The sequence below is a fragment of the Balaenoptera physalus genome (assembly GCF_965194825.1).
Source record: "Balaenoptera physalus genome assembly, chromosome: 20".
Classification (NCBI taxonomy): Eukaryota; Metazoa; Chordata; class Mammalia; order Artiodactyla; family Balaenopteridae; genus Balaenoptera; species Balaenoptera physalus.
The window spans coordinates 40,411,893-40,428,413 of NC_138901.1; the positions used below are offsets into that span (position 1 = coordinate 40,411,893).

The 16,521-nt window shown below is 37.0% G+C and overlaps 1 protein-coding gene across 4 annotated transcripts in view; it reads left to right on the forward strand.

The window, feature by feature from the left end:
• Positions 1–16,521, forward strand: part of VMP1 (vacuole membrane protein 1) — a 141,931-nt gene that overhangs the window by 98,493 nt on the left and 26,917 nt on the right. For all 4 annotated transcript variants that reach the window (XM_082440090.1, XM_082440091.1, XM_082440088.1 and 1 more), the window contains 3 exons: positions 9–89; positions 4,448–4,564; positions 9,143–9,204. In XM_082440090.1, the coding sequence (XP_082296216.1) occupies positions 9–89; positions 4,448–4,564; positions 9,143–9,204 (260 nt within the window). The remainder of the gene's footprint in view (positions 1–8; positions 90–4,447; positions 4,565–9,142; positions 9,205–16,521) is intronic.

Genomic DNA, 16,521 nt, shown 5'->3' on the forward strand with positions numbered 1-16,521 from the left:
TTATACAGGACTTCGCCTCCCGGGCTAAACTGGCAGTTCAAAACCTAGTACAGAAGGTTGGATTTTTTGGAATTTTGGCCTGTGCTTCGGTAAGTGAATTGTATTTAAATAGTAGATTTATATTTCGATCCAATTTGTTTTTAAAGGTACATGACTGAATTTAAAAAAGTTATCACTTTTAACAGGTATATAATGTTATTAATCATTCACCTTACTGATCAAATGAGCTGTTTTCTGTTGGATAGGTTTCTATGTTGTTTATTGACTTTCAAGCATTTCATCATACCATGATGACTTGAGACCTAAATGGCTTGATTCAGTAAGAAAAAAGAGACAAAATCCATCTTTCTCATGAAGAATATATAATGAAGTGCATTTAAGCAAATAACAATGACTTCATTCTTTCCAGAGTTATAGATAGGTAGTCTTTTTCCAAAGCTTCAGGCATTAGTTATAAGGAAGAATTCATATAAAACCTCCTTAAGTGACTTTAACACCTAGCTAGGTAATTGAAACATCTGTGGCAAGGTTAAGGACATCTTTGGCTACAGTGAATTAAGAAGCTATTTGTGTCAAAAACTTAATTAGGACTTCCCTGGTGGCGTGGTGGTTAGGAATCTGCCTGCCAATGCAGGGGACACGGGTTAAAGCCCTGGTCCGGGAATATCCCACATGCCTCAGAGCAACTAAGCCCATGCACTGCAACTACTGAACCTGCACTCTAGAGCCCACGAGCCACAACTACTGAGCCCGTGAGCCACAACTACTGAAGCCCGCGCGACTAGAGCCCATGCTCCGCAACAAGAGAAGCCACCACAATGAGAATCCCACGCACCGCAACAAAGAGTGGCCCCCACTCACCGCAACTAGAGAAAGCCTGCACACAGCGACGAAGACCCAGCACAGCCAAAAATAAAAATAAAATTTAAAAAAAGAAAAAAGTTACTAACTGTATATAAAAAAAAATTCTATAAAAAAAATAACTTAATGTCTCAAATTGCAGATTTATGAAATTGACATTCCTTGATGAGTTGGTGTTTATCCTGGTCCTTTTCTAATATAATAGATACAGTTACATTTGAAATGCGGTGTTTTGGTCAGAGTTTTCTTTGTTAGTCTGTACACAGTTCTTGGTAGTTCAGTGGTAGATTTGACCAGAATAACTAGATGCACCTAGTTGATATGGTAAAAGCTGCAATTATAAGTAAAATTCAGAAAATTATTGTCTACTGACCCACAGTTACTTTATCCATTATGTATTAGAACTTGAATATATCCTTGAGTACCCCTTTCCTCACCTTAGCAAAATAAATGGCCAAAAAGGGAAGACATTTGGTGCCAAAATTTCTAATGTGATATCAACATTCTAGAGATATTCTAAAATATACATGTGCCTCAATCTTTGGACCCTGGCAATACTAGAAATTTTTGTAATCTAACTTTTCTTTTCAATGTAGAAGCTCTTTATCACAATATTGATCTCAACTATTTGAGCAATGTATAGGTATGTTGTAGTGTGATGGAGTGGGATGAGAATTGGCTTTGGAGTCAGGCTTACTTGGGTTCCTAAACCAGGTTTGCCTCTTAGCTATGTAGTCTCAGTGTCAATTTACTCTCCTTGAGCCCTAGTTTTCTAATGTTTAAAATGGGGCAATAGAGACTTCCCTGGTGGTCCAGTGGGTAAGACTCCGCACTCCTAATGCAGGGGGCCCAGGTTCAATCCCTGGTCAGGGAACTAGATCCCATATGTATGCCGCAACTAAAGATCCCGCATGCCGCAACGAAGATCCCACGTGCCACAACTAAGACCCAGTGCAGCCTAAATAAATAATTTTTTTTTTTTTTTTAATGAGGCAGTAAGACACTCATTACAAAGGTTGATGTGAGGATTTAAGATAATATATATGAACCAACACAAGTGCCTGGAAGGCGAACTAAGAGCTCAACCATTTTTTATTGTTATTCATCAGCTTTGTATCAACCCCTGAGCGCTTGGATGAAGAAGTGAAAGCTGTATTCCCTTACCTCAAGGATCCTGAAGTCTAGTGAGGGAGACAGTTTAAATACAATAATAAGTAAAAGGTGCTGTGGAAGCCCAGCAGAATAGGATTAAGCTGAGAGGCCTGAAGAATGATAATGTCCATAGTTTAGAAGCTAAGAGAACAGTGTGAGAGCCATGTTGCCTGGGTTGAAATTCTAAAATCATGCTCTGCTGCCATTAATGCTGGACAAATTGCTTAATCTGTCTGTCTCACTTTTCTTATCTATAAAATGGATGTAATATCATATAGCATTGTTTTGGGAATTAAGTGAGTTGATGATGTAGAAACCTTAGAAACGTACCTAACAATTCAATAAAAGTTAGCTTTCATTATTCCTGGGGAAAATACAAGAACCTTTGATTTATTAAAGCAAAAAATATTTATTCTTTGGCACTCATCTATGCCTGTGTCTTCCCTGCTAAAATTCCACTTTCTATACTAGCCAATCTTCTTTATATTTGACTAGGAATAGTCAATAGCCAACATAAATTAATAGATCAATTTGACCCTCTAAGAACTTTTTACTAGGAAATTGTTAATACTTATATTAAAGTACTAAAAGTATGTGTACTTGATTTAAGGTAAGAAGGTAAGTAGAGGGTAAGGTAGGAAGAAGTTTGTTTTTGTTTTTTTATAAATTTATTTATTTATTTTATTTATATTTGGCTGCGTTGGGTCTTTGTTGCTGCGTACAGGCTTTCCCTAGTTGAGGCAAGTGGGGGCTACTCTTCCTTGTGGTGCGTGGGCTTCTCATTGTGGTGGTTTCTCTTGTTGTGGAGCATGGGCTCTAGGCACGTGAGCTTCAGTAGTTGTGGCACGCGGGCTCAGTAGTTCTGGCTCGCTGGCTCTAGAGCTCAGGCTCAGTAGTTGTGGCACACGGGCTTAGTTGCTCTGCAGCACGTGGGATCTTCCCGGACCAGGGCTTGAACCCGTGTCCCCTGCATTGGCAGGCGGATTCTTAACCACTGTACCACCAGAGAAGCCCAGAAGTTTATTTATTAATTAGTTATTTTGTTGTTAACATTTAAATTATAAGATAAAACTCGTAATTGAGGGAAAATCTAAAAGCTACTTAATAGTTCTTTTAATTCTAATCTTCCTTTCTGTGTATTTAGTTAACAATTGAAAAAAAGGATAAGTAACATGCATATGTAACAAATTCATTGATTATGCTCTTCTGAGAGTATCCAACGTAAAACTTCTAATTTTTATCTACTCTGATTACATATCTTGTATACTTTAATTTCCATTTCAATATGCTGTGGAGCCTGATAATAAAGGAAAACAATTAAAATTTTAATTCATGGAGTTGTGAGAGTCATATGAGAAAATATAAGAAATGACAATTGTAAGGATGTGGAAGTGACATTGTCATTAAATGGTTGTAAGACAGATGAAATTGTGTAAAGCATTTGAATTTGGATAAGAAAAATAAAATTGAGCTATTGAATCTGAGTGTTATTAACAGAAGAATACTTGAATTCTGATTTAGTTATGGCATTGTTTTTGAAAGAACATTTGTGACAAATATCTTTTAAACAACTGGGCTTTTATTTGAAAGTCCAAACACAAAATTATATAAATTAATTAGCTTATAAATGGTTCCACCAACAGACACAAGGACAAGAGTACCTCTGTGGGAGAAAAATGGATGAAGTGCTCAAAAAGAGCTTGTGGTTTCTTTGCATTTTTACATGAAATTATCTATTAGCATTCTTGAAATGTGGGAATGTTCAGAAAAGGTATTTGTTGTGAATCACTTCTTTGTCTGGGACTGAGTATTCACAACATCTGAATCTGTGCTCTTGTATTTCCACCCTTGATTTTCTTCCTAGAATGAATCGCATGACCCCATGGCCTTGGGCTGTCATAGATAAAAAAAAATTCATTATTTGTATTTTACTTTATGTTGAGAAATGAAAGCACGGCCACCTATAAATGTATTTGTGAATTTACAAGAATGTTTTCTGTAGATGTGAGTACTTTCTAGACAATCTTTTTCTTCATTTATACCTCACCTTATAAAACAGCTACCAAATGGTCAAGTATCTACTGAATGGGATTAAGTTCCTGTTGATCCATTGGCTTTATCCAGTTTTAATGTGATGGAAAAAAGTATATTTACGGGGCATTAGTCATAAGTAATGCAGGCAAAAGGACAGCTGTGTTTGCTTTGAACAAATTAAGCAATCGCCTGGGATGAATATGTGACACAACTTATAGAGACATTAGAATACTTGTCTAACTATCCAGACAGTCTAGTACTGATCAGGGAACACATACCTCTCTTTCCAGTGGTAGACAAGGCTTAACACATAATTCCACACACCTATAGGTGGTAAAATTAAACTGTTTTTTGGATTATATATGGACGTTCCATTTTAATTTTTTCTTTTTTTAAATAGATTCCAAATCCTCTGTTTGATCTGGCTGGAATAACATGTGGACACTTTCTTGTACCTTTTTGGACTTTCTTTGGTGCAACCCTGATTGGAAAAGCAATAATTAAAATGCATATCCAGGTAATTATACCCTTTGACTCCCTGTTTAATGATGATGAACCCCTTAAAAGACACTGAAAACATATTCCCCTTGCTCTCTCCAAGGCAAATTGTCAAGATTTTGGTTCTGCTTCTTGGTTGGTAGCATGCTTAGGTATTCAGCCACGGAACATCGTTTGGAAGTTAGTGGATTTCGGGCAGGTTTTCCCTACTCCTGTTGGAAAGTTGTTCCCCTTTATTATTTTTTTCCTTGTTTTATTTCTTTCCTTCTTTTTTCCTCCCTCCCTTCCTTTCTCTCTTTCTTTATTTCACTTTTGCCTTGTGAAACTGTTTATCCAAGAATTTTACCAAACAAAAATAGTGTTCCTGTATAGGAAAATGCACACCATATTAACATACGTAGTCCAAAGATGTTTTATCTTTACTGACCATAGGCTGAGGAAGTATTCCCTTTCATTAATTCTACTTTTCTTTCACACATTCTATATATAACACTTCCTCTCAAGGCACAAATATCCTTTACAAAATACCAGCCAGATGTTAATGTGGACAATGTGGAAGAAAGGGGGCCCTGAGGAGACGAAGAGATGTGGGTTTTGGTTAGAGATGTGAGAATCTGTTAGTCTTCAAAGACACTCTTAACAAAATCTTTAGGATAGGGCTGTGTGTGTGTGTGTGTGTAAATAGAGGAGAGAAAAGAGGCCAATAACTTAAATGAGAGGAAATGGATATATGCTTCTAGGACTGTGATACGAATCGATACGTGTGGTATAAAAGGCAAATCTTACTAGAATAAAATAAAATTAACGTGGAAAGAATGTCTTCATTAATGAGGTTTGCAAGAAGGAAGCATTCACCAAAGGAAGGTCAAGAACAGTGAGTAATGTCTATGCCCTCGTCTGATTCCTTAATAATTAAAAGCACGTCTATCCCCCAAGTTTCTGCTTACCACCTCTCTACCTCCAGTTCTTAGAAGAGAAGAATGAAAAAGGAAAACTTCAGCTGCTTCTACCTGCCCAGTTTGTCATATTAGACTTTGGCATTTAGGATGAGTTTATTGAGCTTGTCATCTACTCTCTGGCCATGCTAATCACTCAGAATTTCAAGGCTTTATTTTTCCTCCTTCAAGGAATATAATTTCTCCTACTTACATTAAGTGTATTGTTCAATGACTATGGGTTTTTAAATACTGATGCTAGTTACTTTGGGAAAGATTTAAATTACTATAATAGGGTTTTTCAAATGATAAAATCATTTAGCTTTTTGAAGTCCTTTGAAAGTATTAATACTTAAGGAACAATAACAGATTATTTTAATTCCCTTTATAACAGCAACTTCTCTAGGAATCCATAAACTTAATGTATCCTGCTTTATGTACTAACTTTCTATAAAATACAGTAAAATATATTATGCTAAAAGTACCCTATAGTTATAGGGTATGTAACTTATCAGACCTTTCATTATAGCATATTCAAAAATCGTATATTTTTTTAACATTCTCAGTAGAATTTTTCAAGTTATCATAATAATGCTTAATGTTTTAATATAGTACTTCACACTTTAAAGTACTTAGTGTATGCCATCCGATTTAATTCTTATAATCCTGGGATAGAGAAATTAGTACTCCCATTTTGTAATTATCAAACTTAGAGAGGGAAATAGGTAATAGTTGCCTAAAAGAATAAGTTAACAGCTGGAATTTGAACCTGAGTCAGCTTCAAGTTCAGTGTTCTTTCCACTCTTTTGCAATGCCTTCTTAACTGTATTTATATGATCACGAAAACTGAATTGTTTAATACCTGCTGTTTATCAGGACCTGTGCCAGGCAGTTTGCATTGGTTATCTCAGAACAATCCTGTGAGGTGGTTATTATCCCCATTTCATAGATGGGAGGGACTAGAATTCAAACCAAAATCGTGCTGTTAAACCTCCCCTAAAAGTTTGAAATCAGCCCACCTAATAATGTTAATTAAGGATTTCTCTTTCTACTGGACAAGTTCCAATTCCTCAGCCTGTAGAAGTTCCCTTAGAAATATTTCCTTTCTCCTAAATGATGAAGAAAATAAGGAGTCAACATACTCATATAATATTTCATGTACCATATAATTTACTTATCATGTGTATTATTTATGCCTTTCAACTTTCCCCCTACCGCCACACACACGTGTACAGAAATATAAGCTCCATGAGGGCAGAGGTTTTTGTTTCTTGGCTCCCTAAGGTATTCTAGTGCCTAGAATAGCATCTGGCATGTAGTTAGCACTCAGTAAATATTTAATATATGAATCAGTCTAAGATACTTCTTTCCATTGGAGGACCCTTCTTTTATAGATATATAGTTTCTTCTTTGTTCATTCTGGCACCATTAGTTCCCTACCCCCATATCTTTCTTTTTTTTAATTATTCCTACTCTACCCTTATTTTCTCTGTGCACATGGTTGACATGGTTGAGTGGGCTCTTTGGGGATCTGTGCCTTTTGTTTATTTGGTAGAATCCCCACCCAGACCTCAAGCCTGAATGATTCTGAGACATATGTTCTTAAATGTCTTGCCCAGCCCAGTGAATTTTCAAGCTGTTATATATAAGAAGAAAGTCTTGTTTTGTTTTCAAGAAACAAAATTGTGCAATTATCTGGGCATTGGCTTATTTAGAATGTTAGGAAATGATGGTAGGGAACACATGGTGGTGAAATCACTGAGAGGCAAACCATTAGCTCTGTTTCTTAGTAAAAGATTTATAGCTCCAATTAACTGGCTTTTAGTATGGATACTAGAAGAGTCCCCATATATTAATGCTTTTCTCCCTAAATGATCTCTTGTAATTGTCTTATTAGCTTCATAATCTTCAAACACCATTTGTGTAGGATTGTTGATAAATCATCATCCATCTTGTAATTGTTTGATATCTATATGTGCTTACTTTTTTCACGAGATAGGTAAATACCTTTTTCACATTAATAGATACATAAACAAACACCAAAAAGGACCGTGAACTTATTTTTTTTAGTCTTATTTCCTCACACATATCCAGCTGTGCAGCTGCCAGTGTCTTTGTTAACTGTAGGACATTAAGAAAATATCATTGCCTTATTAGTCTTCTACCTGAAATAATGAGCTTTAGTCTGAATTAGCCACTTTCTTGAGATTCATAATGGATGGCTAAAAAGAAGGCTATTGTTATTTATTTTATTTCTCTTCCCTCCCATTTGGTTACATAGGCTATAGTTACTATTTAACAACAGTAACAAAGCACTGGAGAGTTTGTTATCAGGAACTAGGAGAGAGAATCTAGAATTACTCATATTTATTCAGAGAATTATTATCAGTCCTTTAAAGCTAAACCTTAATATCACCTTCTTGAATCTCTAATTAATTGTACTTATGTGACCTTTTCTTTCTCTCAACTTCTGTAACACATTGTTTTCACTGCTAATGACATTTACAGTTTATATGTATATCTTTTGTACTTAACCATCTTTCTACTATGTATAGAAAAATTTTTTAATTTCTTCAGGGTATTGAAGAAGTATTCTTCCCATCTTTGTGTTCCCTGAAAGCCCTTAATAATGCTTATATTATCCATAGTAAGTACTTTTCGTAACATTTGTTGAGTTGAAAATATTTGCTACCTGTTAGCCTAAAGACATCTTTACTTGTAAGTTAAGTATCAACATCTTTAATTAATGAAGAATACCTCAGTAATACCAAATTGACAATGACCCAGGTCTGATAAAGATCCCCCAAAACTTGTTGATGCCTTTGCTTGTACCCTAAGCCTGAAATTCCAGTCTCATTCAGGATCTGAGAATGGAACTTTCATGATACTTTTATAAGAACTTTCCAGGAAGGACATAGTCTTTTCAAAGATCCTCTTGATTAGATTTAGCCCAGACACCTATCATCAGGCTGATCAGCTTTAATTTCAGTGGTGGAGGCTATATGGGAACCCATGACTTTAGTTGTATACACCATTCTAAAACACATAGAACAGGCTTCCCTGGTGGCGCAGTGGTTAAGAATCCGCCTGCCAATGCAGGGGACACGGGTTCAAGCCCTGGTCCAGGAAGATCCCACATGCCGCGGAGCAGCTAAGCCCATGAACCACAATTACTGAGCCCACATGCCACAACTGCTGAAGCCCGCATGCCAGGAGACTGTGCTCTGCAACAAGAGAAGCCACCACAATGAGAAGCCCGCGCACCGCAACGAAGAGTAGCCTCCGTTCTCTGCAACTAGAGAAAGCCCACGCGCAGCAATGAAGACCCAACACAGGCAAAAATAAATAAATAAAATAAAATAAAACACATAGAACATGTGGAACATCCACCCAGCCTTGGGTTTCATGACTCACATTTCTCCCTCAGACATGGTCACGTATCCTGGCAAGACTAGAACTGTGCTTAAGGAAAAACATCTTTAAAATACAAAGTACATAGCATTTGTCAAATGGTGTTTTGTTTTGTTTCTTAAAATTTTTTTAAATTGCAATTAGCAGCAGCATGGTCACCTTTTTAGACTATTATCAGAATTGTGAATTTATATATATATATTTTTTTTTTGGATGAGAAATATTTATTTTAACTGGCATTTTCTTTACAGAAAATCTTCGTTATCATAACATTCAGCAAACACATAGTGGAGCAGATGGTGGCTTTCATTGGGTGAGTAATTCTTTAAGGACTAATATTAATATCATCATGGTTTGAATGGGAGGAAATGTATAAAAAAGACTTTATTGGTATAGAATTTTTGTGATAGCTCTTTATTTTTTGAGAAGGAAAAATCTTTTGCCCTGTTATTATTTAAATTGAAGATGAACCTCGTTCCCTACAGCAGGGAAGGATGAAGCTCAGATTATCCTTGTTTGATTTTAAACCAAACATGTATCAAGTCATATAATTCTTGATTTAAAAGAAGCTTTGCAGTTTGAGACTTGCCCCTCCAAAGAAGTATGAAATTCTCTTTATGTAAAAGACATGTGTATATAGTTAGAGTTTAATGGTGCTTTGATACAATGCTATGACTTTTAGCCAAAATTGGATGCCAGATACACAGTTGTATTTCATTTATATATAAATCTTACATAAAATATTAATATTCCATTAAATAAGGCATGATAAGATATTACCAAAATATGTGTTATGAATCTATTACTTCACTAGAGAAAAATTAGGCCATTTTAAAAGGCTAAACTATCCAAAGCATTTATTTTTGTGTTTAAAGAAGTAAGACCAGTTTTAACATACACTTTAAATGACAGTGTCACAAAGTTTTTGGAGTTTACTTTGATAAAACAGTAAAGAAAGACCTGTTTAGTTAATCAAATTAATGTCAACTGGAATGTGAATCCTACCGGATATTAAATGAACCCTTTTTTTTTTCAATATATGATTTTTTATTCGATGTTTACAGGTGAGAGGTTTTCTTTTCATTTAATAGCATAACTGCCCTATGGTGGAAAAGTGTTAAGTTGGAATGCACTTTACGTAGTTTTAACACAAATCTTTATTTTAAAAGCCATTTATAAAACAAGACCTTTATGAAAATTTTCACTATTAAAAAACTGCCACTTGGTAGTGAGTTCATGAGTATTAGTTTTATTATTCTTTGAACCATGCACTACATATTATACTTACTCTTTTCTATGTATGATATATTCTATGATAAAATAGTTTTTAATATTTTCTACTTAGGTATTAATGTAATAATTGAGGAAAAACATATTCTTGAGAATATACTCAGTGGAGCCAGCTGTTGATTTTATTACTTCCTAAGCTTCTGATTAGAAATATGGATTATGGCTTGTAAATTCAATTTTAATTACTCCAGTTTTTTGTTGCCTGAATTCTTACCAAAAAAGTGGTTTATAAGTCACCATATATCACATTCGAAAAGAAAGAGGGAATATTCTTGTCCCTTTTTTTAAAATAAGAAGACATTTCATCCGTTCCTAGAGATTATTGTGCCACCTTGAGAGAATTCTGAGGGACATGTAGGACTACCACACAAACCACACAGACCCACACATTGTAGGAATGACTTTGCACGCAGCATCCTACATTCTTTTTCTCCTTTTTCCATACTGAACATTTATAGAAGGAAGTTTTCCAGCTACTTCTACATCCTCACCACTACCACCTTTTGTTTCCCCAGCCTTTGGAGCTTCTAAGAAGTTATATTAGTTAGCTACCTATCTCAAACACCCACATCCAGTTTCATTTCCTTCCAATCAGTTCATCATACTGCAGTTAGTAACCTTTTAAAAATCATATCTGAGCCTGTCGCCACCACTGTCCTCACTCCCCAGTTCCTCCACTTCTTGAAACCCTTCGCTTGTTTTCTCCTTCATTCTTAAGATAAAGCTAAAACTCCTTACTGGGTCTCTATAGCCTTGAATGAGCTATCCCCTATAGTTTTCTCTCCTTGAGTCTCTCACCATTGGTCTTTGCTCAGGCTTTTCCCGTTGCCCTGTTCAGGGTTTCTCAACCTTGGCACTATTGACATTTTAGGCCAGATAAGATGTCTTTGTTGTGGGGGACTGTCCTGTGCACTGTAAGGTATTTAGCTGCGTCCTTTTCCTCTACTCACTAGATGCCAGTAGTGTCTCCCAGTTGTGACAATCAAAAATGTCCCCCCCCAAAAAAAAACATCGCCAAATGTTCCATGGCAAGTAAACCGCCACTATCACCACCAATCCCATTGAGAACCACTGGCCTAGATAATGTCCTTTAGATTTCAGCTACTATATTCACAAAAACACCTTCCCTGACTAGGTCACAATTACCCTCTTTCCTAGGGACCTCTTTTCTCAGCAGTATGTACTACATGCACTGACAGTTGTATTTTTACATTCATGTTTGAGGGTGTATGATTACTGTCCTTTTACAACTAACCTGTAAACTTCTTAATGGCAGAGGCCATGCCTATTTTTGTTCGCTGTTGTGTCCATAGCATCTGGCATCTTGATTGACGCATAGCAGGTGCTTGATAAATATCTGGTGAATAAATGAACAGGTGGTGCCCAAATAAAGATCTGGTCAGTAAGAATCAGCAAATTATTTGTAGAGCCCAGATTCTTCTGTTTCCCCAGCCTTTGGAGTTCCTAATAAATTATATTAATTACCTACAGTAAATAGCAGTAAACGTATCTGTAAGCTTAGGCCAATGTATTAAAGTTAGAATTTCTTATTCCTTATGTTTTTCAAAATCAGTAGTCCTGGGCTTCCCTGGTGGCGCAGTGGTTGAGAGTCTTCCTGCCAATGCAGGGGACACGGGTTCGAGCCCTGGTCCGGGAAGATCCCACATGCCGTGGAGCAGCTAAGCCCATGTGCCACAGCTACTGAAGCCCACGTGCCTAGAGCCCATACTCTGCAACAGGAGAGGCCACCGCAGTGAGAGGCCCACGCACCATAACGAAGAGTGGCCCCCACTCACCGCACCTAGAGAGGGCCCGTACGCAGCAATGAAGACCCAATGCAGCCAAAAATTAATTAATTAATTTTTTAAAAAATCAGTAGTCCCTCCCCTTAACTATCTCCTCTAGCACAGCCCCTCAAAAAAAAAAAATTCCAGTGATTCTTCTTAAAGATGGTTTTGCATAAAGTTATTCTAAGATATTCAAGGCCTACTGGAATGGGTGCTGGTTTGGTTTTGTTTTGCGTGTGTCATATTTTATAAACTGTTTGCAAGAGACAAATGTTGCAATGTCCTGATATCTTCATCTTTTCCCCAGTACTGTCTACAGGGATTACCCATCAACTTCTTTTCTAGATAAACTATTAAGCAGTATAAATAATTAGACTTAGCTGTAATAATAATTCTTTATTACCACATGCTAATGAGTATCTTTTTCATCTTTGTCTGTAATAAAATTATCTTTTAATCAGATTCTCTAATTGAGCTTGACATGGTTTGTTTTCCTACATTTTGAAGTAGGAAATGCTATACAAGTGTTCAGATGATAATAAATGATAATAAATAGTATCACCAAACCTAGACTGAAAATTAAGTTAAACCAGAAGGATGAATTTTTAGAAGACCTAAATTTGTTCTTTTATATCATAATAAATAGCTTAGCAATTTATTTCAGAAAAAGGAAGGAGAACAGTCAAACTGATTCCCTAGACTCATTGTTGAGTTGAACTGAAAATACTACATGTAATTTGCTATAGAAACATTCTCCTGTGATTGTTAGTTCTCCCTTTTCACACTGTTAAAACTACTGATATAAATGGTGTGTGTGTGTGTGTGTGTGTGTGTGTGTATATATATATATATATATATATATATATATATTTATTTATTTATTTATTTATTTATTTATTTATTTATTTATATATATGGCAAATCATCAAACTAAACTAGAAAGTTTGGAATACAGCCTTTTTTTGCGGGGGGCTGTGTTGGGTCTTGTTGCTGCACGCGGGCTTTCTCTAGTTGCAGCAAGTGGGGGCTACTCTTCGTTGCGGTGCACGGGCTTCTCATTGCAGTGGCTTCCCTTGTTGCGGAGCACGGGCTCTATGCACGCAGGCTTCAGTAGTTGCAGCACATGGGCTCAGTAGTCGTGGTATGCAGGCCCTAGAGCACAGGCTCAGTAGTTGTGGCACACGGGCTTAGTTGCTCCGCGGCATATGGGATCTTCCCAGGCCAGGGATCAAACCCGTGTCCCCTGCATTGGCAGGCGGATTCTACCACTGCGCCACCAGGGAAGTCCTGGAATCCTTTTGAAGGATGTTTAAAACTATGTGCCCACAATTAAGAGGGTGATGAATTGCCATGGTAGAGTAAAAATCAAAAGACCAAGAAAAAGTCAGCAACAGTTCAAGTGTAAAATAAAATTATGAGATAATAAGGCAAGGAAGAATGAAAAAATGAATCCCAAGAGTAAGGACAGCTATGGAGTGAAATATGAAAAGAACACACAGGCTTTAGACAAAACCAATCTAGGTTTGAATATAAACTCTGCCACAGGCCAGTTATTTATTTCCTCTCTGTATCCACTTTTAGCTGCTGTTCTCTCAAATAATATATTTTCTTTAAGTAGCATTTCTTCCCCAGTTCAGGAGGCCACTGGTAATCTTTCCAACTTCCAGTCAAAATGTAAAATGTCCTGTCTCAAAATATCTTACAGTTTAGTTGAAATGTACTCATATCAAGTGATTTAAAATTCTAAGGCATGTGGATTTTTTAAATGCCTTTCCTCTCAATTTTTATGTTGCCTGTGTTCTCATCTCATTTTCCAAAGTTTCTACTGACTGTGAATGGAAAGGTAGCATGCTAGGTGACTACTTTGTATGCTCTCAGAGAAGATTGAGGGAAGGCCTACTTCTTAAAGGAAGTACCCATTTCTTTACTCTCTGATCAGTAAAACACCTTTTATCAGGACAAAGTTTTTCATCAAAGATTATACAAATAATTCTTGAAGGTACTATTTATTAAACATAGTGAGCACTTTACATACAATTGTTATTACTGTTTACTTCCTTGTTTTTCTAATTGTTTATTTTATTTATTTATTTTTGGCTGCATTGGGTCTTCGTTGTGGTGCGCGGGCCTCTCATTGTGGTGGCTTCTCTTGTTTCAGAGCACGGGCTCTAGAGTGCAGGCTCAGTAGTTGTGGCACATGGGGTCAGTAGTTGTGGCTCACCAGCTCTAGAGCGCAGGCTCGGTAGTTGTGGCGCACGGGCTTAGTTGCTCTGCGGCATGTGGGATCTTCCCAGACCAGGGCTCAAACCCGTGTCCGCTGCATTAGCAGGCGGATTCTTAACCACTGCGCCACCAGGGAAGTCCCTTTTTTTGCTGTTTTGAACAATGCTTCTGTGAGCATTTCTTAATGCAAGATAGATGAGCACATAGTGGAACCTAGAATATGATAAAAGGGACAACACAGAAGAGGGAAAAGGTGAATAAAAAAGAGACTGGAAAAAAAGAAAGAAAAAAAAAAAAGAGACTGGACATAAGCAAGATAACCCTTTATTGTGATAAGTTAACTTAGTTTTGTCTAGGGTCAAATTTTGTCTAGGCAGGTGTGCCTGTGGCCTGCCATGTCAGGCTACTCACCTCCCCAGGTGTCAGGGAAAGAATTATTTAGTGTTGACCATTACATCTCTGGTGGTGAGGTTTAGGATCAGTTTTATACAGGTTTGAATGCTATACTGATGACTGAAAGAAATATCCCTTTCCCCAGACAGCTTCTAGTCTCAGTGTTACTATGGAATGGCCCAGCTACATAAGTGTGCCTTTGGACTGTGGTATTTTTAGTATAGTATATCATGGTATGACAGTCCTAAGGTCCCAGAGAGAATATAAGCCCTACCTCCAAAATATATTGTAATTTTAAGAGTAAATAATTCCCCTCCCTTGACCAGAAATAATTATTTGTAGATTTATTTCTTGGACAGTTCTGGAAAGTAATCATTAGTATCACTGGGTTTAGGGGAAGGTATCCCTATTACCTATTCCTAAATCAAAGGGTTTGTCTAGTTATATATGAAAATCTGAATAGATGTAATGAATCAGTTACATATTCTGAAAGGTTAGAACAGATAATAGCCTTGAAAAAGCCTTTTGGTTTATGGTGTGTTTGGCAAGAGGACAGAGAAAAGGTTCTGAAAAAAGATTAGGCATGTAATGGAGTTTTTCACTCTGATATCCTAAGCTGAAGTAAGTCAGAGGACAGAACCAAAGAACCAGGGAACTTTAGAGCTTCAAAGGCATTACATTTGTTGCAGTCTTTCTTCCTTTCTTTCTTCCTTTCTTTTTTTTAAGATTTTAGACTTATTTTTATTTAATTTTAGATTTTCTCCAATGAGAGAGACCTGGACATATTTCTTAAAGAGCATGACCAAGTCTAACTTTAAAATCATGATTAAAATGACATGTTCTGATATTCTCACCAAATAGAGGATGAGAATTCCCAGAAAATAACATTAAGCATATGACTCGTAACAAACCATATGCAGAACATTGGCTCATTGTCAGGTTGCCAGAGTCTTATTGGAAGACAGAGTCCCCAGTTTTACCACACAAGAAAATTTCCATAACTCAGTCATTGAACTCGGGGGATGGGGTTGGCTGGAGCAGGGACTTTTTACCAGATACAGAATGTTCCATGCTCTTCTTTGCTGTCTCCTATTTCTAAGTTAACTTGACGTTTGACCTCAAGAGTCGGACTTGCCTGTGGCAAGAGAGATCATTTTAACCAGTGAGTAATTAAGTGCTTGAATCTTAATGTTGTTTCTTGTACCTCACTCTGTAAGTGGTCAGAATGAGCTATATTGGTCTGGACTTTTTCTTCTACAGAAAGAAAATCTATCCTTTCATTTTATTTTATTATTATTATTATTTTTTTTTTTTGGGCTGTGTTGGGTCTTCGTTGCTGCGCACGGGCTTTCTCTAGTTGCGGCGAGAGGGGGCTACTCTTTGTTGCAGTGCGCGGGCTTCTAATTGCAGTGGCTTCTCTTGTTGCAGAGCACAGGCTTTAGGCGCGCGGGCTTCGGTGGTTGTGGCACGTGGTCTCTGTAGTTGTGGCTCACGGGGTCCAGAGCACAGGCTCAGTAGTTGTGGCGCATGGGCTCAGTTTCTCCGCAGCATGTGGGATCTTCCCGGACCAGGGCTCGAACCCATGTCCCCTGCATTGGCAGGTGGATTCTTAACTACTGCACCACCAGGGAAGTCCCTACCCTTTCATTTTAAAATACACAAATCTGGTTTATGTATTTGATTCTCTTTGACTTTTTTTGATCATTGTAAAATAATCAGAAAAAGTTATGGAAGTGTGGAACACAAATAACTGTATTAATCGGAGGAGGTTACAGAGGTTTTAAGACCCCAGCTGCTGAGAATCAGTTGTACATGATGATTTTAATATAATCTTCTGTACTCAGGTAGAAAACTCCTTCTTTTTCATGTCCTCTTCCTGTAGCTTATCTTCTTTTTTGACTCTTAACTCCTTTGTATTTTTCTTATAGATATTGGGA